The sequence below is a fragment of the Taudactylus pleione genome, unplaced genomic scaffold, assembly GCF_031769625.1.
Source record: "Taudactylus pleione unplaced genomic scaffold, aTauple2 ptg000108l, whole genome shotgun sequence".
Lineage (NCBI taxonomy): Eukaryota > Metazoa > Chordata > Amphibia > Anura > Myobatrachidae > Taudactylus > Taudactylus pleione.
The window spans coordinates 1,982,528-2,007,624 of NW_028284510.1; the positions used below are offsets into that span (position 1 = coordinate 1,982,528).

The 25,097-nt window shown below is 47.5% G+C and overlaps 1 protein-coding gene across 1 annotated transcript in view; it reads right to left on the minus strand.

Moving 5' to 3' along the window:
* LOC148525427 (sialic acid-binding Ig-like lectin 16) overlaps window positions 1-23,237 on the minus strand; it is a 48,998-nt gene extending 25,761 nt beyond the window's left edge. Inside the window, exons 1-4 of the mRNA XM_088470949.1 lie at window positions 23,087-23,237; window positions 15,554-15,916; window positions 8,304-8,600; window positions 1,132-1,161 (exon numbers count right to left, since the gene is read on the minus strand). Of these exons, the coding sequence (XP_088327075.1) occupies window positions 1,132-1,161; window positions 8,304-8,600; window positions 15,554-15,902 (676 nt within the window). The 5' untranslated portion in view covers window positions 15,903-15,916; window positions 23,087-23,237. The remainder of the gene's footprint in view (window positions 1-1,131; window positions 1,162-8,303; window positions 8,601-15,553; window positions 15,917-23,086) is intronic.
* Between the last annotated feature and the right edge of the window lie 1,860 nt (window positions 23,238-25,097).

The following is a 25,097-nucleotide window of genomic DNA, read 5'->3' on the forward strand; positions in this document are numbered from 1 at the left end:
GAGCGGGTTTGAATCGGGCCCTGAGGCTTATGTGATATATACAAGTGGAAAATATAGCGTATATAGGTAATTGAGATAGATTTCTACTTTGGTGCGACCTTTACCCTGTGGTTTTTTTCTGTTTGTAGTGATATTGATGTTGGAATGTGGTGAAGGGGTGAAAATATAATTTGGAAATAGTCCGTATTTCTGTACAATGATTGCTAATCTCACAGCTGGAATGAAAATAGCTTGCAGGATATACATTACAATTGTAAGTGTAAGTAGAGAGATTCAGATGCTTTCAGCCAATCAGAATTGGTCAACAATTGTCATCATCATTTTGTAATTTGCACCAAGGGTCGAGCACCTGTAAGTGATACACCTCCTTTCTGGTGCATCTATTTACCTACTTTTCTTGTTGTGTTTCATGAGATCTGGGCAGATCCAGATAGAAGGGGTGGCAGAACGGTGCCACAAATTGCATTTTCACAGTCATGCCCACCGCGACTTAATGTCGCGATTTCTGGTATTACTTTACTGGAGAAGTAGGCATCATGAGGGAGGTTTGTGTTTTCTCCTGGGAGTCTCACAGAAATACTGGAGAGTCGGCAAGTATGATCTGCATATTTCCCGTGGCCAGCTAGGCATGCATTTTGGGTGAATGCCCACACTGCACTTCCTAGCTTACAGGTTCCTCCAACACCCGTCCTGTGCCCTTAGCGCAAGAAGTCATAAGCTCAAAATGCATCTCAGCCAACATGGGTACAAATCTTTGGTGCACATGCATTTTGCAGGGAACTCTATATGTGCTACTTAGTTTGTATGACTCCAAATTTACCATAGAGGGTAAAGAAGGCATCCATTGTTACATTCATCCGCCATGCAAAGAGACATGAGGGGAATATAGACTTACTCTAGCAGAGAGGAAATTCAGAACCAACACCCTTGACTATGTACACAATAGACAGTTGTGTAAGTGTGTGAGTGTTTTAAATTTCAAATTATTCATTTGCAGATGGAAAAGATATTCAGCAGCATAAATGATCTATAGTTATATTTCTGAAAATGTTGAAATAGATCATGAATGATCACTGTGCAAGTTTATTAGTCATTTATTTAAAACAATCTAAGTATGATTAGAGTATTTACCTCCAATGGTGATACTTATAGAAGGAGGATCTGAAAAACACAAACAAAAAATATGATACACACTGATAAATATTTCTATAAAATGTATAAACATATTGAGAAGACTGAATACAACAAGGTCATTATTACTGGGCTGCCCAATATAGATATCCCCTGCACCACAGCATGGTGACATCACTTATATAATAATGCTGGATGCTACTGTATCAGTATATGGGGTACACAGTAGAGAGAGTGGGTCTTCCCTGCTCTAGTATGGCCACACTTCACTGGAGGCAATAATAACGTTTCTACAGCAACTCCAAGAAATTATCTATTAATCCACATGGTGCCCTTGATAATAAATTGCAATATAGGACGCATGTGTTTCCTAGTAAGGAATTGGTATGAAATACCGACAGAAAAACGGGACCCAGGCAGTCAGAATCCAGACACATGGAGCCAGACAGGGTTAACTTACCAACACTTGGTGGTCAGTATGCTAACCCTCCCCCTCTCCCTACCCTAACCCTCCCTCCCTGGTGCCTGTACCTAACCTCCCCCCCCAGTGCCTAAACCTAACCTCCCCCTCCCTGCATCCTAAACCTAACTCTCCCCCCTTAGTGCCTAACCCTCCACATAGTACCTAAACCTAACCCTAACCCTCCCCCCCATCCACTACTTACCTTCTGCATCCCGGCGTTCAACATTCCCTCCACCAGGATGCTGAATTTATACCCAAAGTAAGCTCTAATTTCATCCTTTACGCTTCAACCCATGACAGCTACTGAGAGTAAAAGCTTCTGGAGCACTGTGACCTGGGCAAGGGGTCTACTAGAACAAGGTACAGTGGTGGTGTTACAGGTCTGTATGGTCACAACATGATGCTGTATGGTGGTATAATGATGGAACTTCAATATGTTGAATAAAGGTCTCCTGGTGACATGTTGGAGGCCGTATAGTGTTATGGTTGGACTGTATGATGTACTGATGGGGCTGTATAATCAGGGCCAGAGCAATGCAGTTTGTGGGGTAGGCATTGCAGCGGGGAACCAGGCTGGTGAGGGGCCCTCCCCGCTGCTCACTTTACTGCTGCGCATGTCAAACTGTATGACAGGCAGGCCGAGGAAGGCAGGGCAGCACTGTAATGGGCGGGCCTGGCAGGCATAGGCGAAATTAAGGGATGGCCCGGGGGTGGATTGGAACACTTATTAGCAGTAGCGGCTCCAGAGGTGGGGTTACAGCGCAGTCCAAAATTCAAAGGAGAGCCACACCAACTGCCAGTGAGGTTTTTTTTAATGCTCTTCCACAGCCAAAAACGGTGGAAAATGGAAGCCCCTACACATGTACAAAGTGATTAGATAGACGCAAGTGCCTACAAATTCTGCACTCTAAAGGGCATATTTACTAAGAATCGTGTCTGTCTGAGTATTAAATACACTAGGCATTGCTGGGACACGAGTGAGATTTTCCCAATCAAACACACAAATTTGCAAAGAATTGTGTTTGAGTGAACCGTGTCTTCCAATGATGTATGGAATCATGTTGGCAAGTCTGTGAGTTCAGTAATATTCAGACTGAAATGTATAGACCTGCCTGTGAGATGCGTGCTTAGCAGAAGCGCTGCACAGATCAGTGTGATCTGTGCTGTACTTCTGTGTGCTAAAGGGTAAATAAAGTGTTAAAATTTTGAAAAAAAAAAAAACAGTGTGGGGTCCCCCCTCAAATACATAACCAGCCCTATCACTCTGAGGCTGTTCTGGTTTATGAAAAAAACGATGTGGGGTTCCCCCTACTTTCCTATAACCAGCCCTGGGCGGAACCAGCCAGCGTGGTAATGCCATAGAAGTCACACAGAGTGGGGGTCCCCCTGCCAAAAGCATTAGCTAACTCCAAAACTGGACAGCCCAGGGCTGGCAATCTTCAAAAAGTGGGGACCCCAAAAATAAAATGGGTTCCCCCCAACTCGAGGATCAACCTTTATCTTGCCTGCACCCCTAGTGGCAGTGGGTGCAGGGGTAGTAGGGTAAATCAAGTACTAATATTGTTCTTCATGATGTGGCTACAAGTCACGTGCCAGCCTGCCCTGCGGCACTTGTAGTACCACAAGTGCCAGCATGTCACTGACACCTGTATCCCCACTGTGAAAGAAAAATATAAGAAAAAAACCAGTACACACACCAATTATCTTACTTTATTACACATTCACTCACTCTCACCCGCACTTACACTACATACTGACCTACTCCCTGGCACTGGTGGGCTCTCTTGTCCTGTAGAACCCGGTCTTTAGAAAATAAAAAAATGACTTAACAGGAGCCCACGTACCGCTATACTGTATATTAAGTATAGCACTACCCAAATTACGAGAAATCCACAAGGTTTCCTGCACAGATCACACTGATCTGTGTAGTGCTTCTGCAGGGCACGCTGCTAAGGAGGTGGTCTATTTTAAACTTACATTTTGACTGAGTTTGCTCCATTAACGTTCCTGTTTGCAGACCTGATTCTTGGTTAATCCCCGTGTTGTATTCCTGTTTATGGAAAGTACTAGCGAATTGGTTTGAATTAGGGATGTGCAGGCTCAGATAGGTTATAATTTTCCCGCCAAGTTCGGATTTTTCCCGCCAAAAATCAGGTCTCAGAAAGAGGCAAGACATCATATTTCATGGACAAATTTCAGCATTCCTGGACAAAAGTCCATGAAAGATGACGTTTTGCCTCTTTCTGAGATCCGATTTTTGGTGGGAAAAATCCAAACTTGGCGGGAAACTTTTAACCTATCCGAGCCTGCACATCCCTAGTTTGAATGCGTTCAGAGCTACAATATTGCACAGAACGCAGATGCGAAAATATGCTAATGCTTCCCAGAGCACAGCCGGCATAAAGACGCCCACTGCTGCTTTCTCATATCCGTCCAACCTCAGTCTTCTGCATAAACATCGGTACCATTGACGCACATCGGCCAGTCACGCAGCATTTACACCAGGTCTGACAAGCCGCAGATACTACAAGTCTCGTCGGAAACACAGAGCGCTCTCATGCTGCATATGCAATCGTAGTGGCTAATTTATGCACGCCCATGAAACGGCGTTCAAACGACCAGGCACGCCCATATTTTTCTGACAACCCCCAGACGCTCACAGCCTGTCACTCACTCTGGAATGGATTCCTCTGTGCATGCGTAATAGTAGAGCTTTAGCAGTGCGGCTTATACACATGGCAATGGCTAACAATTGCTCGATTGGCATACGCAGTTCTATTTGCGATTGCTACTAAATCAGAATCGTGTTTTTACACTGTGTTTGCCTTTAGTAAATCTCCATGTTTTAAAATCAGGCAAGACTCTTATGGGAATGCAATCTTGGCCTGACACAATTCTTAGTACATTTACCCTAAAATGCATTTTGTTTTAGTATTTAAATTAGCTTTGTATTCTTAATGTTAATGAAAAAGGGCCAAGAGGGTTTATTAGCCAGTGATTGACAAGCAGGGGCCATTTTGTGGGAGGTAACGGGAAGAAAAAGGTGGGCGTGTCGCAAGCGTTTTTGGGGCATGTACCTGCCGCTCACTGCGATCCTCTACGCGGTAAACAAGGCTTCGGCGTCTCAGTTACGGCAGCCATTCTGAGTGGCCATAGACTCAGGGTTGTCATAACAGCAGTGTGGGCCCTGGGCAAAGCAATGCACTGGGCCCCTACCCACCCATTCACGGGAAAAAATTTAAATGGTCAATAAAATTATACCTTCCTGCATGCCCATCAGAAACTGGGACAGAAGTGAGTACTCGTCACCAGGGGGAGGATGGGGTGGGGGAGGTTAGGTCAGAATACAGAGCACCGGCAGCCGGCTTATAAAAATATCACAAATTTACCAACTGGCCACAGCTGCAGGGGGGCGGGTTGGCGGGCCCCTACAAGCTTCGGGCCCTTGGGCAACTGCCCAACAAGCCCAATGGAAGAGATGGCCCTGCATAGACTCACTCAGGAAGTTGATGTTTGCCTGGTCAGCGTCCGATGCTGCCTATGTGTACTCAGTTGCGGACAGCTGTGATGGCTCTGGTGGACGTTTCAGTGCAAGTCCCGGCCGCTGTTGCATTAGTATATTTTCGCACATCCACAGCTGTGGCAGCAATAGCGTACAGCTCTGCAATCAGGCCCTATGTACTAACATAGATGGCCACTGTGCTTTTGGAACAGTGCAGTGCCAAATGTAGACTTGTAAACTGTAGACCCAGGCAGGGTCCTCTTCCCTTGTTCTCTCCTCCTAGCGCTCTCTCTGACACCTGTGCACCTTGTTTCCCCACAGGCGACTCTCATACTGTATGTTCACCCACTCTATAAGTACAGGCTATTTGAGTGCTGCTTTACATCCTATTCCCCTTTATACTCCCCACCCCCTACTTAATGCATCACTTCTAGAAAACAGAGCAAAGCTTATCTGCACTATTGCCACCATCAGATACTGTGTGTTGGGCCCTGTTATAAAGTGGGCACGGCTATGTGTGAGGAGGGTGGCCATGCCACTTTCAGAAAATTGGGACTCATCTGCTTGAGTAACTGCAGAAAAGGGTGTGGAAACAGTGCACTTCTATGGCAGGCCTGGGCCCATGTACTTTGTATCTCCTTTAGGCACTACTGATCTCCACAACCTCTGGAGTAATGGAATAATTTACCCCAGTGAGGAGGCATTGACAATTTAACATATCTATAATAGGTGCTGGGCACTGGGTTTGAGACAGAGCCGGCCCTAGTAATTTGGTGCCCTAGGCAAAATTTTGACTGGTGCCCCCTACCCCTACACACACACACACACACACACACACACACACACACACACATATATATATAGATTTATATATATATATAAATATATACACAGTATACATACATAGTAATGCCCCTGTAGTAGTGCCCGTATACAGTAGTAATACCCCCATAGTAATGCCCCTGTAGTGCCCAAATAGTAACGCCCCTGTAGTAGTACCCCCATAGTAATACCCCTGTAGTGGTGCCCATATACCCCCATAGTAATGCCCCTGTAGTAGTGTCCATATACCCCCATAGAAATGCCCCTGTAGTAGTGGCCATACACCCCTATAGTAATACCCCCACAATATTGCCCCTGTAGTAGTGCCCATATACCCCCATAGTATTGCCCTTCTTTAGTGCCCATATACCCCCATAATAATGCCCCTGTAGTAGTGCCCCTGTAGCAGTGCCCATATACCCTCATATTAATACCCCTATAGTAATGCCCCTGTAGTAGTGCCCATATATCCCCATAGTAATACCCCTTTAGTATTGCCCCTGTACTAGTGCCCATATACCCCCATAGTAATACACCCATAGTATTGCCCCTGTAGTAGTGCCCATATATCCTCATAGTAATGCCCCTGTAGTAGTGCCCATATACCCCCATAGTATTGCCCCTGTAGTAGTGCCCATATACTCCCATAGTAATGTCCCTGTAGTAGTGCCCATATACTCCAATAGTAATGTCCCTGTAGTAGTGCCCATATATCCTCATAGTAATGCCCCTGTAGTAGTGCCCATATACCCCCATAGTAATGTCCCTGTAGTAGTGCCCATATACTCCCATAGTAATGTCCCTGTAGTAGTGCCCATATATCCTCATAGTAATGCCCCTGTAGTAGTGCCCATATATTCCCATAGTAATGTCCCTGTAGTAGTGCCCATATACTCCCATAGTAATGCCCCTGTAGTAGTGCCCATATACTCCCATAGTAATGTCCCTGTAGTAGTGCCCATATACTCCCATAGTAATGTCCCTGTAGTAGTGCCCATATACTCCCATAGTAATGTCCCTGTAGTGCCCATATACTCCTATAGTAATGTCCCTGTAGTAGTGCCCATATACCCCCATAGTATTGCCCCTGTAGTAGTGCCCATATACTCCCATAGTAATGTCCCTGTAGTAGTGCCCATATACTCCCATAGTATTGCCCCTGTAGTAGTGCCCATATACTCCCATAGTAATGCCCCTGTAGTAGTGCCCATATACTCCCATAGTAATGTCCCTGTAGTAGTGCCCATATACTCCCATAGTATTGCCCCTGTAGTAGTGCCCATATACTCCCATAGTAATGTCCCTGTAGTAGTGCCCATATACTCCCATAGTAATGCCCCTGTAGTAGTGCCCATATACTCCCATAGTAATGTCCCTGTAGTAGTGCCCATATATCCTCATAGTAATGCCCCTGTAGTGTTGCTTATAAAAAAAACAACATTTACCTTAATCCTCGCTCCTGTATTTGCCGCCATCCTGTCCGCCCGGCTGCTCCTCGGAACTATGGGAGAGACGTCATGACATCTCTTCCATAGTGCGCATGGAGAGAGCTGGAAGCTGGAGTTCAGGAAAGAACTCCAGCCTCTGGCTAACGCGGTGCTGCAGGGAAGGAGCCAGGCACCCACTACTAATAACATCTCATCGGGCGTCCAGCTTGGAGCCTCCCTGCGGTGCCGGGCTGGAGGACACCGGCGCAGGGTGCAGCGGCGCACCCGGTGCGCGTGCACCTCCAGCCCTGCCAGAATGAGCTTCTGTACAGTAGCTCATTCAGACCTGGGTCCTGGCCAAACACTGAGCTGTCGATCGGAGCTGAGCTCTGATCGCGGCAGCGCCGGGGGGAAACAGCAGAGCTGTCGGATGCCCCTGGGCATTCCAGTCGCCCCTACGCATTTGCTTATAATGCTTATGCCGAGGGCCGGCTCTGGTGTGAGGTGCACATGGGCCACAGAGTCAGAGCTCGCACCATACACTCTGCACCTATTGAATTTACTTGCGGCTGTCAGTATTATTTTCCCAGTGCTTGGAGATATTGTACGTGAGCAGTAGACTCTAGCACAGTATGTGGAGAGCCCCTTGGAAATTGCACTCAGGCGCCCTCCACTGATAACATGCTCCTGGGAGAAAGGTAGCGGGTGACACACACATCACATGGTAGCTATTAATGACATTACCATGCATGTGCATACTAGCTCCAACATGACGCCTTCTCCAGGCATGCCCTCCACAAAATGCAGCTTAGAGAAGGCAAATGTGGAGGAAAGACAGCAGATGTACCAGTTTTTCTTCCCTGCTGTATTTGCTTTAGTACTGTACATAGAGCAGTGTATAAAATGTGAATGATAAGCTTAATACATAATACAACACATAAGAGAAAATTGGACTTACACTGAACATTTAAAATAATCTCCTTGCTGGTTGTCACCTTGCTGGGCTGGAAGCTCACAGTGCAGGTTAGCGGTGCCTCATTGTCTCTCTTCGAAGCTGTGAATGTAAATTTGGAGGAGTATGTCCTATTACCATCTGCATGCTCATCCTGGTAATTTGTAGAAGTCCCCTGTACCCCTGTCCATGTGATTATGGGAGCAAATCCAGCGCATCTCCCAGGACTTGTGCAGGTAACTGTCACCTCGTCACCAGGGAACAAACTCTTCACCGAAGAGATCTCAGGTTGTTCTCTTAGTGCTATAAAACAAATTTGAAAACATTCTTAGATGGCATGCCAAATTCTACTGCCAGCCTTTCACTGGTTATATTCCAACATTAATATACACATAGCCTGTCATGAACCATGAAAGCAAAAATGCATGAATTTAGCACAATATGATCACTGGATCAAGGGCCTGATTCAACTGCGATTACGCACACAGACCCGCTGCGAAAATATGCTAATGTTTGTGATCGATATGACGTCGCAGCCCAACATAATAATAACATAAGGATGTCCACTCCTCCTTACTCACCCTCATAATACCTTGCAAATCTGCGACCACCCCCAAATGCTCACTTCTTGAAAATCACTCTGCGATGGGTCCGCCTTGCGATCACAGCGATGCCTTCGTGCATGCCCACTGCGATGCATATGCATGCGCAGTATGCAACAATTGATCGTCTACGTGCGTAATCGCAATTGCAATCCTTGCTAAATCAGGCCCCAAGTCAACATTAGAGACATTTGAAAACATGCAGCTGGTGCTATGGTTTCCATCCTGGCAAATTCTGGCATGTCGATATGTACATCCATGCTCCTTCCAGAAAAATGGATACAAGATATGCACAACAATCGGTACATGATGAAATTGCATGCACGGTCGTTGTTCACTTTTGTAAATAACCCTTACTCAATCCTAAGGGACTGGAAAAACTGAGAAGATAAACTGTCAACTGCCAAGTATTACTCTGCTTACAGAGCAGGGATGGTCCTATAACTGCAGCAGCTGTCTTAGGCCTTTAGGGCCTCATTCAGAGGCAATCATTAGATGCAAGCGGTCGCTCTGAATCAGGGCAGCCACTTGCATCCTGAACGGCCGCCTCCTTGTCGATCGTTAAGCTGTGGGTTACCACCCACAGCTCTAACGACTGACATGGGTGATGGTCGCGATGGTCTTACGACCAGACCCTAGGGTAGGGTCTGGGTACTCGTAAGCCCCCAGGAGCTATCTGCTCTGTTTGAGCAGGAAGTTCCCCACTGACATCAGCAATGATGTCAGTGGGGCCGCCCCCAAACGGCAAGCGTTCCGACTGGAACGCCTCCGTTTGGCCGGGCACGCCCCCGGCACGCCCAGCAAATGGGGCGAGCTGTCACTCAACATCGACAGCTCGCTCCGTCTGCTACGAGACCCCTAACGATGGAGTGCCCTTCGTTAGCCGGGTCTTGCGCATGCACACGACGGAGCCGGCTCCGTCGTGCACATGCGCTGTGGGGCAACATCGAGTCGGTCGCGAGCGCTCAGCGCTCATGACCGACTCTGAATAAGCTCCTTAGTCTCAGAGACAGTAACATAGAGGGAAATGTGTTCATTTGATCACCATTACAGAGACACCAAACATATGGATGAGGCCAAACACCAGTTGTAGCCTCCAAGAGACAATCTACAATCACATCGATTGTAAACTATTGAAACGTTTAGTAAAATGTTGTGGGTTTGGTTTCAAACAATGCCTTAACAGTATACGTCCCTTTCCCAAGTAAAGATCCTACAGTAGTAATATCAGGGATCCTATTATTATTACTATAGGATGCCTACCAGTTTATGTCATAAGTGGTCATGAAAGGTCACATTAGTGGACACAACACAAAGACTAATCTGCAATAATTTTCCATAAATAAAATGCTTGTGAATTTCTCAACAGAACAGAAGAAAACAGCAACAAAAATGTCAGTATACAGACACTGGTATATGTTATGTATAAGAGATTCTTATAAGGGACAATCACATCAATGTTAGGCAGTCTAAGCTAGGCTTAAGGTTAATAATAAATAATTATTACTATTATGTTTATTATTATTATTTATTTAATTGGTGCCACAAGGGTTATGCAGAGGCTTACAAAGTGCATAAACAAATGAGCACACAAGAAAACAGTTATTAACAGTACAAAACAAATTCAGGACAAGGATATGGCTTATACACATTGCTGCATTAGCGATCATAACACTCAAATAAGCAGCAGGGAGTCAGACCCAAGTGTTAGGTGCCCTTGTGCGGAGTTAGGAGTAAATTATAGTATAAGTAAGGGAAGGAGAAGCACATGAGGGAAAAAGGTCATGCTCGTGAGAGCTTACATTCTAAAGGGGCGGGTCAGACAGACTTGGGTGAGACAGATGGGGTAAACAGTGAGGTAGTGGCATAGAGCAGTGGGTTAAGATGAGAGCTGGAAGACTTTGATGAAGTAGTGGGTTTTGAGAGCCTGTTTGAAGATTGGTAGAGAGGTGGAGAGTCTGAGAGGGAGAGAGTTCCAGAGGTAGGGAGCAGCACAGGCAGGTAGCCTTTACAGTGTTTCCCAACTCCTGACTTCAGGGAATCCTAAAAGTGCATGTTTTCCATATCTCCACATCTAAAGCACAGGTGTAGTCATTGCTATCTCAAACATTTAAAAAGATCCACAGGTGGTACCAATTAATTATTGTACTTGTAATTGTGTGGGGAGATCTGGAAAACATGCACTGATTCATTGGGGAGTGGAGTTGAGAAACATCCGTCTAGCGTTAAAGCTTGGGTACGTCAGTGGAGAAAGTCACGTTCTAAGGCTGACTTCCTCCATTTCAAATTTATTCTCTCTTCCTACAGTGCTGCCCTATCTCTCTCCAAACAAACATATTTCAAGAACCTCATCTCCTCCCAGTCCTCAAATTCCCGGCGTCTCTTTGCCACTTTAAACTCCCTCCTCTGCCCTTCCCCTCCTCGCCTTCCCTCCTCGCTTTCTGCCCTCGACATTGCCACCTACTTTACATCTAAAATTGACTCCATACGTGAGGACATCATATCCCATCAGACCCTCAGCGCTCCTCCCCCTCCTTGCCCTTACCACCCCTCTCCTTCTGTCTCACCAACTCTGACATCCATCTCCCCTGCTTCTGGAGAGGAAGTCATGGCCCTCATCCGGTCCTCCCCTCCTTCCACCTCCCCTCTTGACCCTATCCCTTCCTGTCTCCTCTCCCACCTGTCTCCTTCTGTCTGTTCCCATCTGGCTCACCTCCTTAATCTCTCCCTATCATCTGGCACTGTCCCTTCTGCATTCAAACATGCTCTTGTCTCCCCCATTCTTAAAAAACCTACCCTTGATCCTGACATACTTTCCAACTATCGACCTATCTCTCTTCTCCCTTTTGCTTCCAAACTCCTTGAGCGTATTGTCTACAACTGCCTTACCACCTTTCTTTCCTCCCACTCCCTCCTTGACTCATTTCAATCTGGCTTCCGATCTCTCCACTCCACTGAAACTGCCCTCACGAAAGTCAGCAATGACCTCCTTGCTGCCAAATCCAAGGGCCACTACTCTCTGCTCATTCTCCTTGACCTCTCTGCTGCATTTGACACTGTAGACCACCCTCTCCTCCTGCAAATCCTTCACTCTCTCGGTTTACATGGCACTGCCCTCTCTTGGCTTTCCTCCTACCTCTCTGAACGTTCCTTCGCTGTGTCCTCTCATGACTCCTCTTCCCCCCTCTTCCACTAACAGTAGGAGTTCCCCAATGTTCTGTTCTTGGACCTCTCCTTTTCTCCCTATATACATCCTACTTAGGTGAACTCATTAACTCCTTTGACCTCCAATATCATCTCTATGCTGATGATACTCAAATTTACCTTTCCACCCCTGAGCTCTCCCCCTCGCTCCTTACCTGTATCTCCAACTGTCTCTCTGCTGTCTCTTCGTGGATGTCCCAGCGCTTTCTTAGACTTAACATGTCTAAGACTGAGCTGATCATCTTCCCACCCTCTTCCACTACATCACTTCCCACAATTTCATATCTATTGATGGCACAACTATCTTCTCTCGCCCCAAAGTGCGCTGTCTTGGAGTTATCCTAGACTCCTCCCTCTCCTTTAAACCATACATTCAGCACCTCTCGCAGTCCTGCCGTTTTCACCTAAAAAATATCTCCAGGATTCGACCCTTCCTCACCCAGGATGCCACTAAAACCCTCATCCACTCACTGGTCATATCCAGATTGGACTACTGTAACCTTCTCCTAGCTGGCCTCCCAGTCTCTCACCTCTCTCCACTACAATCAGTTCTCAATGCTGCTGCTTGGCTCATCTTCCTCTCCAGACATTCTACATCTGCTTCTCCTCTCCTTCAAGCCCTACACTGGCTCCCCTTCCCCTTCAGATGCCAATTCAAGGTTCTTACATTCGCCTACAAAGCCCTCACCAAATCCTCTCCCGCATACATTTCTGACCTTCTCTCCCTTCACACTCCCGCCCGTCCACTTCGCTCAACTAATGCATGCCGCCTCTCTTGCCAACTGGTTACTTCCTCCCACTCCCGCATCCGAGATTTTGCCTATGCTGCTCCCTACCTTTGGAATGCTCTCCCTCTCTCTATCAGACTCTCCACCTCTTTACAAATCTTCAAACGGGCTCTCAAGACCCACACTTCATCAAGGCCTTTCAGCACTCATCCTAACCCACCTCATGCTCTTTCCTTGCTATCTGCCCCTTCTGTGTCACGCCTGTCTGTCTGCCCCTCCCCTTAGAATGTACAGTAAGCTCTCATGAGCAGGGACCTCTTCCCTCATGTGCTTCTCTTTACATTTTCTTCTACCCTCTACTCCCCATTAGGGCACCTAACACGGGACTCCAACTCCCGGCAGCTTATTGTGAGTGCTTTAATCACTATATCAGCAATGTATATAAGTTGTGTCCTTGTCCTGCACTGTAATGTACTGTAAGTTACTTGTTTCTTGTTCACCTATTAGTTCTATGTACTATGTAAGGTGCTGCGGAACACTAGTGGCGCCATATAAATAAAGTATAATAATAATAATAATAGGTCCTCAATGTAACTGTGTAGGATGATAAATACAATTAGGTTAATGAGGATTACCACTTTGGAAACTTCTGTGTTCATAGAACTTGTCTCCTTATGTAACATTACTTTATGCCAGGACACTACATTATGAAACAGCCCCCATTGCTGCAAGATGCAATCCATCCATTCTTTTATCCATCCATATGTCCATTTCTTTTCATTATAGTGCCATAAAGCTCTACTGAAGCAGAGTGGATGGATTGTAACCCTTATCTTGGAGTTGCATTGAAAACAAAGCAATCCTGGTTTCAAGCTGTAAGACACAGGGGCATGCTCAACCTTTCATCTACAGGAGGGGAGGATATTATATTAAGGGATTGTTGTTCAAAAGTAGGCAACAGCACCATTAAGGTTAAAGTTATGACCCAAAAAATCTAGTCTTACTAGTAAACCTGGGTATTGAGATACAGTAGCTTGCAAAAGTATTCAACTCCCCCCAAACAATCATAAGATTTGTCTGTATTACAAATCACACACGCATATTGTTCCAGACAGTATTTTATTATTGTGAACCAGTGGGCTCTTGAATATAATTATCAAACTCATATTCATTATTTGTCTGCATTTTTTTTTTCAAATCTAACATGAACAATGGTGTTTGCATAAGTATTCAATACTGGTGTTGTGGAGGGCTCAAGTTTACAGAGATGAAAGATATTGCCTTAATCAATTGGATTTCAATTAGCCTCTACCTGTGAATCACTCTTCTATGGATTTATGGATTAAAAAAACTTTAATTCAAATAACATTGATCTTACTGTGATAAAGTAAAGTTGTAAAAATGAAAACCAAAGATCATTCTAAGAAAATGAAAGATAAATATATAGACATGTGCAGGTAGGAAAAGGCAACACAATAATATACAAGTGAGCACTGGTGGATACATTTTGAGGATATAGAATCTGCACCATACCACCCAGGCACTGCCTAGACAAGGCCGTCCCTCAAAAATCAGGATCAGAGCAAGAAAGACACTTGTGAGGGAAACCACAGAGAGGCCAACTATCACTATGAAGGAGCAAGAGAGTTCAGTGGCTTAAGATGGCCGCACAACTAAAGATTACAATCAGCAATTTGCTCCCAAAAGCCGGAAAATGGACAAGAACTGTTGTTTGAACAAATTGTTTAGATCAAACATTTAACAAACTTGTCTGACGTCCATTTTCATCTGTTTTCTGGCATTTAGGTGCAAACTGCTGATCATCATTTACTCCCATATGTTACCAGATACCAATGTTACCAATCAACTAGTTGGATGGTTGGACAGAAAATCTTTACGTGTGTATGCAGCTTCAGACTGGAGTGAAGGTGCACCAGTCATCCATATCAAGAGCTCTGCATACAACTAGCCTGTATGGGAGGGTGGCTAGAAAGAGACCATTATTGAAAAAAAAACACATCAAAGCATCTAAGAGGATTGCCAGAAAACAACACAGTGACCCAGCTAAAATGTGGGATAAGGTTTTGTGGTTAGATGAGACAAAAATAAAGCATTTTGGCTGCAAATGAAAATCCCAATGGGGAGATCTACCAAAGTTTGGAGAGAGATTAAGGAGCCTATTTACTAAGCAGTGTTAGGAGACAGAGTGAAAAGTGATAAGAAAGTGATAAGGTGCCAGCCAATCAGCTCCCAACTGTCATCTCACAGGCTGTGTTTGAAAAATGACAGATAGAAGCTGATTGGTTGGTACTTTATCTCTCTCCAAGGCTTGATACATCTCCCTCTATGGCCCTCATTCAGAGGCGGTCGCAAGAAGCGACCACTCGTTCTGAATGAGGGCGGCCGCTTGTATTTTTCAGTGCGGCCTCCTGTGTAACAATATATTGTGCAGTTGTTTGGTGGGTCATGCAAATCTACGTAGGCATGATATATATCGTGTTGATTCACCCTGTCGGTAGATCGCTGGATCATTCAGGGGTGTACCTAACTTAAGGGTGCCTTGAGGATGGAGTCTGGGAACCTCTGCACTAGTCTAGTTGCCATTGACGCTCTATGTGACGTAATTCATAAATTCTTTGCCAGCACATAAAAAAAGAGAAAAATTTTAGAAACAATTGTTTTCAATTATGATACTTGTAATTGAAATTGTCCTTTTATTCACCTGTTACTGTCAATCTGGGTATAATGCCGCGATAGTTGAAGTGAACTACATCTTGAAGTCTGAATTGATAAGTGTTCTCATCTCCTGACAGTGCATTATTAATGGAGAAGGAACAGTCTCCTCTCGAAACGTCTCCAATCAGTAAGAATCGTCCTTTAGCATTCTCAGAAACTGAAGATACATCAGTAGAGGCCACACATTCAACAGGGGATTCTGGTCTGTACCAGAAACCATTGGGGTTCTTGGATAATGTCACATCTTTAGGTACTGTAAAAGTGCACGGGATGTGTACACAAAGTCCTTCTTGCACTGTGACCTGTCTTGGTGCATATATGTTATATCCTGGCATTTGGGCAACAATACCTGCAAAGAATAAAGAAAATTTAATCATGTACTTTTTGTTTTCTTAAGGAACTGAGATAAAGGATCTCTCATCCAGAATACTAGGGGCTTTACAAGGGCTTATTTCAATGCTTGGTGACCCAAATATACAGGATTAAAAAGATACACAAGCCTTTGCCCACACTGTCCCTGTCATATTCCTTTCCCCATTGTACTGCTCTTCACAGTGACACTGCGATCACACCTGTGTATTTATTATATTAACAAACAGAAACAATTGTCTTTATTCTTTCAGGTTCTAAAGGAAATTTCTGCATAACCGGATATTAGATGACATATACAATAGAAATAAATCATTTTGTTATTAGCAGTGTATTGTATAAGTTCCTAATGAATTTACAAATTGTGTTAAATTAAAATGCTGATCTACGACATATACTGTATGATGCTGGACTTACTGTGTAACTTAAATTTTGCAGGGAAACGACAGCTACAAATAGTCATCAGTCTCTATTCACTCGCTTATATGCCAGCACAAAAACTACGTGTTGTATGAATAGGTAATATTATGGTGTGAACTGTACTGTATTCAGCATGTGCGCCACTATAGGTACTTGTGAATAACAGTTCCTTGTACCACTATAGGTACTTGTGAATGGCAGTTTCTTGTACCACTATAGGTGCTTGTGAATGGCAGTTTCTTGTACCACTATAGGTGCTTGTGAATAGCAGTTCCTTGTACCACTATAGGTGCTTGTTAATAGCAGTTCCTTGTACCACTATAGGTGCTTGTGAATAGCAGTTCCTTGTACCATATAGGTGCTTGTGAATGGCAGTTTCTTGTACAACTATAGGTGCTTGTGAATAGCAGTTCCTTGTACCACTATAGGTGCTTGTGAATAACAGTTCCTTGTACCACTATAGGTGCTTGTGAATGGCAGTTCCTTGTACCACTATAGGTGCTTGTGAATAACAGTTCCTTGTACAAATAGCATATGTGCATTCAGCCAGTTATTCTTATATTACTTACATTAATATTTATGTTGCTTAAAATGTATTTGTATGACCTGGATATTATGTGATCATATTGTATTTTACATAACATAAAATTATTATTTGCGAGGAGATTATATCAAAATAATTGGGTATGTCAGACATAAGGTAACAGCGAGAACTGCACTACAGTACTTGCAGAGCTTATCTTTTTATATTGTCATTTTTAGAAACAGATATTGAGTTGAGGAAAAATTATTTCATATCTGTAACTGTCCTAGGGAAAGAAAATTCTGATACATTCTGACTCTTTTTAGCTTTTTGATCGGTATGCAGGAATACTTATCTTCTGGTACAGCTCTCCCGATAAGAGCTGTCCCAGTGATGAGAAGACTTCCCGGTTTATGACGTAGGAGTCCTATTGGCCTGCACATACGCAAGCCGCAGGGAGGGCTTCTTGCGAAATTAGGCCCATAGAATTCTGTAGGATTGGCAGTTTCATGAAGTTTTACCACAATTTCTACATTGATACATCCCGCCCCAATAGAGATGTATAGTTATATTAACCCACTGTAGGTTAGTAAAGGTAACAAACCAGTATGACTGGCAGGAGTGGTATGTGACAGAGGGTCAGAACCAGGGCCGGCCCAAGCCTAATTTTTTTGATAAGCGGATATAGATTTTGGCGCCCCTTGTTGAAATAAAGCCTCATATTTCGGTGTGTGAAATATCGGGAGTGCATATAATAATGTAACAATGACAAAATGGAAACTATAGATCAAAATACCAGCTTTATATACACATGGCTATAAGTTAATACTATACTCAGTGGCGTCACTAAGAGTGGTGTAACCAAGTGTAGTAACTAATGGTGTCACCCCACATGGACCTTCTCCTGCATCAGAAAATACAGAATCCTTAGTAATGATATACAATGGACCCAAAAGGGGGAAAAAAAAACACACACATTAACCTCCACTGTGTGGGGCCCCACGTGGCAAATAAAAAACACATACATAGGCTTTGCATGAAAAAACTACATACATAGGCCCCCACATGAAAATAATAAAGCACATAGGCTCCACATTAAAAAAAATCAAAACACATTCTGCCCCCACGTAAAAATAAAACAGATATCGCTTTGCAGAAAAAAAAACGTAGATCCCCATATGAGAAAACACCACACACATTAGCATCCACATAAAATTAATAAAACATATAGGATTTGCATGAAAAAAAAAATAACACACATAGACACACACACATAGACCGCCACATAAAAAAACCCCACACACATAGGCCTGAAAATAATTAAACGCATACATAGACACATACACAGACCGCCACATAAAAATGTATGAAGTGTTAAAGGGCCCCTATACAGGAGGACCACCCTGGGTGTTAAGCTACAAATACACCCTAAGAAACATATTGAGGGAGAGGGAGACAGCCAGTGGGTGACAGAGAGAGGGTGACAGGAAGAAGGTTACAGGGAGAGGATGATGACAGGGTGAGGGTGACGGAGAGAATGACGACAGGGTGAGAGGGTGACAGCACTAGGTGACAGACAGAGGGTGACAGGGAAAAAGTGATGACAGGGTGAGGGTGACGGAGAGAATGACGACAGGGTGAGAGGGTGACAGCACTAGGTGACAGACAGAGGGTGACAGGGAAAAAGTGATGACAGGGAGAGGGTGACGACAGGGAAAGGGTGACAGCACTGGGTGACGGAGAGAGGGTGACAAAGGGTGACAAGGAGAGGGTAACAGCAGTGGGTGATGCCAAGAGACAGTGAAAGCAGTGGGTGACAGGAAGAAAATGAACAATGGGTGAGAGGGACAGGGTGACGACAGGCAGAGAGAGACAACCAGTGGGTGACAGGGAGAGGGAGACAGCCATTGGGTGACAGGGAGAGGGAGACAAACAGTGGGTGACAGGGAGAGGGAGACAGCCAGTGGGTGACAAGGAGAGGGTGACGACAGAGTGAGGAACACCGCACTAGGCGACAGGGAGAGGGTGACAGCACTAGGTGACAGGGGAGGGTGACAACAGGGAGAGGAAGACAGCACTAGGTTACAGGGAGAGGGTGACAGCACTAGGTGACAGGGGAGGGTGACGACAGGGAGAGGGTGACAGCACTAGGTGACAGGGAGAGGGTGACAGGGAGAGTGAGGGCAACCGCACTAGGTGACAGGGGAGAGTGACGACAGGGAGAGGGTGACAGCACTAGTTGACATGGGGAGGGTGATGACAGAGAGGGTGACAGCACTAGGTGACAGAGGGTGATGACAGAGTGACCAATGGGTGAAAGGGACAGGGTGACGACAGGCAGAGGGAGACAACCAGTGGGTGACAGGGAGAGGGAGACAGCCAGTGGGTGACAGGTAGAGGGTGACGACAGAGTGAGGGCCACCGCACTAGGTGACAGGGGAGGGTGATGACAGGGAGAGGGTGACAGCACTAGGTGACAGGGAGAGGGTGACAGCACTAGGTGACAGGGGAGGGTGACGACAGGGAGAGGGTGACAGCACTAGGTGACAGGGAGAGGGTGACAGGGAGAGTGAGGGCAACCGCACTAGGTGACAGGGGAGGGTGACGACAGGGAGAGGGTGACAGACAAGGAGAGGGTGACAGCACTAGTTGACATGGGGAGGGTGATGACAGAGAGGGTGACAGCACTAGGTGACAGAGGGTGATGACAGAGTGACCAATGGGTGAAAGGGACAGGGTGACGACAGGCAGAGGGAGACAGGTAGAGGGTGACGACAGAGTGAGGGTGACAGCACTAGGTGACAGGTTGTTGGTGATGACAGGGAGAGGGTGATGATAGGGAGAGAATGATGACAGGGTGAGAGGGCGACAGCACTAGGTGACAGACAGAGGGTGACAGGGAAAAGAGATGACAGGGAGAGGGTGAAAGCACTAGGTGACAGGGAGAGAGTGACGACAGGGAAAGGGTGACAGCACAGGGTGACGGAGAGAGGGTGACAAAGGGTGACAAGGAGAGGGTAACAGCAGTGGGTGATGCCAAGAGACAGTGAAAGCAGTGGGTGACTGGAAGAAAATGAACAATGGGTGAGAGGGACAGGGTGACGACAGGCAGAGAGAGACAACCAGTGGGTGACAGGGAGAGGGAGACAGCCATTGGGTGACAGGGAGAGGGAGACAACCAGTGGGTGACAGGGAGAGGGAGACAGCCAGTGGGTGACAGGTAGAGGGTGACGACAGAGCGAGGGCCACCGCACTAGGTGACAGGGGAGGGTGACGACAGGGAGAGGGTGGCAGAACTAGGTGACAGGGAGAGGGTGACAGGACAGCACTTGGTGACAGGGGAGGGTGACGACAGGGAGAGGGTGACAGCACTAGGTGACAGGGAGAGGGTGACAGGGAGAGTGAGGGCAACCGCACTAGGTGACAGGGAGAGGGTGACAGCACTAGGTGACAGGGGAGGGTGACGACAGGGAGAGGGTGACAGCACTAGGTGACAGGGAGATGGTGACGACAGGGAGAGGGTGACAGCCAGGGCCGCCATCAGGTGGGGACCGCCGGGCCTCAAGTCCCGGGCCCGGAGAGAGCAGAGACAGAGGGGGGCCCGGGGGGCTGCGGCAGCCATGGAGTACTGATATAATGCCTGAAGCTGACAGTGCCTGATGTATTACAATAACAAATATGGTGCCGTCCGCGAGCCAGTCGAAGCTCGCGGACCGGCAGCCAATCAGGAGCGGATGCTCCTGATTGGCTGCCGGTCCACGAGCTCCGGCTCCCAGACCGGCAGCCAATCAGGAGCAGACGCTCCTGATTGGCTGCTGGTCTGCAGACTTTGATTGGCTTGGGCCCGGCACCATGTGTGAAATGCCGGTGGGTGCAGCAGAAGTGCACAGTTCCAGTCACAGTGCCTGAGCGATTCTGATATGCCGTCACCGCGCCAACTGAAGAAGCACAATCCAGGTACTACATAGTGCCTGACCTTGCCCTGTGCTGCCCCTCCTGTTCTAGCCAGCCCTCCCTACCCTGTCCCCCCCTTTCTGCCCTGAGCCTCCCCAGCTAGTCCAGCCAGTCTTCCCTGTCCTTCTCCTAGTCTAGACAGCCTTCCCTGTCATGTCCCTCCCCCCAGTCCAGACAGCCCTCTCTGCTCTGTGCATCTCCCCCTAGTCAGCCAGCCACCCCTGTCTGACCCCCCCATCCAGCCAGCCCTCCCTACCCTGTCCCCCACTCTCTGCCCTGAGCCTCCCCCTACTCCAGCCAGCCTTCCCTGTTCCCTCCTAGTCCACCTAAACTTCCCTGCCCTGTGCGTCTCCCCCCTAGTACAGCTAGCCGTCACTGTCTTTCCCCCCCTGTGTACTTCGTCAGTACCGGGCCCCACAAATTTTGATGGCAGCCCTGGTGACAGCACTAGTTGACATGGGGAGGGTGATGACAGAGAGGGTGACAGCACTAGGTGACAGAGGGTGATGACAGAGTGACCAATGGGTGAAAGGGACAGGGTGACGACAGGCAGAGGGAGACAACCAGTGGGTGACAGGGAGAGGGAGACAGCCAGTGGGTGACAGGTAGAGGGTGACGACAGAGTGAGGGCCACCGCACTAGGTGACAGGGGAGGGTGATGACAGGGAGAGGGTGACAGCACTAGGTGACAGGGAGAGGGTGACAGCACTAGGTGACAGGGGAGGGTGACGACAGGGAGAGGGTGACAGCACTAGGTGACAGGGGAGGGTGACGACAGGGAGAGGGTGACAGCACTAGGTGACAGGGAGAGGGTGACAGGGAGAGTGAGGGCTACCGCACTAGGTGACAGGGGAGGGTGACGACAGGGAGAGGGTGACAGCACTAGTTGACATGGGGAGGGTGATGACAGAGAGGGTGACAGCACTAGGTGACAGAGGGTGATGACAGAGTGACCAATGGGTGAAAGGGACAGGGTGACGACAGGCAGAGGGAGACAACCAGTGGGTGACAGGGAGAGGGAGACAGCCAGTGGGTGACAGGTAGAGGGTGACGACAGAGTGAGGGCCACTGCACTAGGTGACAGGGGAGGGTGATGACAGGGAGAGGGTGACAGCACTAGGTGACAGGGAGAGGGTGACAGCACTAGGTGACAGGGGAGGGTGACGACAGGGAGAGGGTGACAGCACTAGGTGACAGGGAGAGGGTGACAGCACTAGTTGACAGGGGAGGGTGACGACAGGGAGAGGGTGACAGCACTAGGTGACAGGGAGAGGGTGACAGGGAGAGTGAGGGCTACCGCACTAGGTGACAGGGGAGGGTGACGACAGGGAGAGGGTGACAGCACTAGTTGACATGGGGAGGGTGATGACAGAGAGGGTGACAGCACTAGGTGACAGAGGGTGATGACAGAGTGACCAATGGGTGAAAGGGACAGGGTGACGACAGGCAGAGGGAGACAACCAGTGGGTGACAGGGAGAGGGAGACAGCCAGTGGGTGACAGGTAGAGGGTGACGACAGAGTGAGGGCCACTGCACTAGGTGACAGGGGAGGGTGATGACAGGGAGAGGGTGACAGCACTAGGTGACAGGGAGAGGGTGACAGCACTAGGTGACAGGGGAGGGTGACAGCACTAGGTGACAGAGGAGGGTGACGACAGGGAGAGGGTGACAGCACTAGGTGACAGGGAGAGGGTGACAGCACTAGGTGACGGAGAGGGTGATGACAGAGAGGGTGACAGCACTAGGTGACAGAGGGTGATGACAGAGTGACCAATGGGTGAAAGGGACAGGGTGACGACAGGTAGAGGGTGACGATAGAGTGAGGGTGACAGCACTAGGTGACAGGGAGAGGGTGACAGCACAAGGTGACAGAGGGTGATGACAGAGAGGGTGACAGCACTAGGTGACGGGGAGGGTGATGACAGCGTGAAAGCACTAGGTGACAGGGGAGGGTGACGACAGGGAGAGGGTGACAGCACTAGGTGACAGGGGGAGGGTGACAGCACTACATGACAGAGGGTGACGACAGGGAGAGGGTGACAGCACTAGGTGACAGGGGGAGGGTGACAGCACTACATGACAGAGGGTGACGACAGGGAGAGGGTGGCAGTACTAGGTGACAGGGAGAGTGTGACGCCAGGAGACGGTGACAGGGAAAGAAAGAATGACCAATGGGTGACAGTGACAGGGTGATGACAGGAAGAGGGTGACGGCCAGTGCATGATAAATACAAAATAAATTAAATTGTCTTACCTGGGACTGCAGCGCGTGGATGGCTCCTCCTAACCTTGGAACACGCCGGGGATGGTTACGAGTTTGTAACGTCAGATCCCCGGCATCCAAGCAGCAGCACAGCCAGAGGAAGCTGGGGTTGGAGGGGAGGAGCGGGGAGGAGAGGGGAGAGCGTGGCCCCTCCTCCTCTTCCAGCCGGGCACAGACTCTTAAGCTGTGTCACTCTGAGGGGGAGGAGATCAGGAGAGGGGAGGAGAAGAGAGCGGCCACTCCTCCCCCTCCAGCCGTGCCCTGCCTGCTGTCAATCAATAAAGTATGGGCCGATGTTCCGGCAGCGGCTGTGGTTGGCTGCCGCTGCGCAGCGGCATATGAGTCAGTGTGACTCATTGTAACTCCGGCAGCTTTGGGGGACAGCAGCTCAGCGGCGGGACAGATGACGCCCTTACTACTTGGCGCCATACGCGGCTGCATACTCGGCGTAATGGGCCGGCTGGCCCTGGTCAGAACCCACAGAGAATTAAAAGCAGATTAGCTGCCCTTTTATATCCAGTCTATGTGCATATCAGCCTGCATGGAATGTCCTAATCATGTTAGCCAGACCACACATTTACCAGCATGGAGCTTGGGCACTTTTAGGAAAAGAGACGCACAGACACGCCTGCGTTCGCACCACCACACCCCCGTTACCATCGACCACCCCCTGTCACCACCCACAAACGGCACGACCTGTCACTCATTCCAGCGGAGCGTCTGTGTATAGGGTGTGAATGCTTCCCGACTAGTTTGCACACGCGAACAGCGCAGGGGCACCTACAGCCACGCCGGGGTCGGGTGAAGAAGGGGCGTGACCTAATCGTGGGAGGCATGGCCACACCCACTTAGCGAAAAAAATTAAAACATTTGCAGCGTGCTGGGGAGGGGGGCGCTGTGAGCCCCTCAGCCCGGCGCATAGCCAGTGGGGGGGGCGCGATCAGTGTGATCGCTCTCCCCACAGGCATAGGAGACTGCTGTGGCTGCTACTTAGCAGCTGTGAGCAGTCTCCCAGTGCAGCCCAGCACAGAGCAACGTGTGCTGGGCTGCTTTGCTGTAAGAGGGAGGGGAGAGCGGCGCTGGACCCGGGCCCCCACCATTCCCCTCCAGCAAGCCCGGCCCGGGTAATCAGTACCTGCTCCCCCCCTCTCAGCCCCCTTGGCACTGCGTCTTATACACATGAACACATTGCAAACATCGGCAGGCTACGTGCGAACGCAGCCTAGCGAATGGGTCTGAATGAGGCCCATAGTATTAAGGTCTTTATAGCTCACAACCTCTCTGTCTATTATGTCTGTCCCTTCTCTGTCTATCCTGCTTGTAACTGTTGTGTTTTATGCTGCTATTTTATTTGACTGTTTCCTGCTATATTCAATTTATACCTAAAAATTAGAGATGTGCGGGTCCGGTTTTCAGTGAAACGACAGCAACTGAATTTATGGGATCCTAGTTCGAAATACCTTTGGGGTACCGAGTCGAACCGAGTCCCGGGACGGTTCTTCCCGCGATTCGGAACTTGAGTTTTGGATTGCATGCTAAAAGGTCAAAATGATGTAATTTCAGCAAGTTTTTTTATTTATTTATTTTAAAAAATAAAACAGATCCAAAACCAATACACGTGAGGGTGGTTTTTCAAAACCAAAACACAGAGATGAATCTGGATTAAAACCCAAAACACAGGAGTCGGCGCACATCTCTAATAAAAATACATAATCTGTACTTGTTTTGTGCTATGTGTCATTGTACCTTTATAACTCATACTTGTGTTTGTATTCATGTTTTTGTATGCTGACTGTCCGGCACTCAGTTCTGGTGACTTTTTTATTTTTTTTACCAATAATATGTGCACCCAATAAACATTTCCACTGCAGTTAATCAAAAAAAATTTAAGTCATGGATTTTATATTAAATTAATAAAAATCACTTAAAAATATATATTTTTTGTTTCAATTATTTGTCCATGCGTGTGATAACTTATTAACTTATCTGAAGTCATGATGAA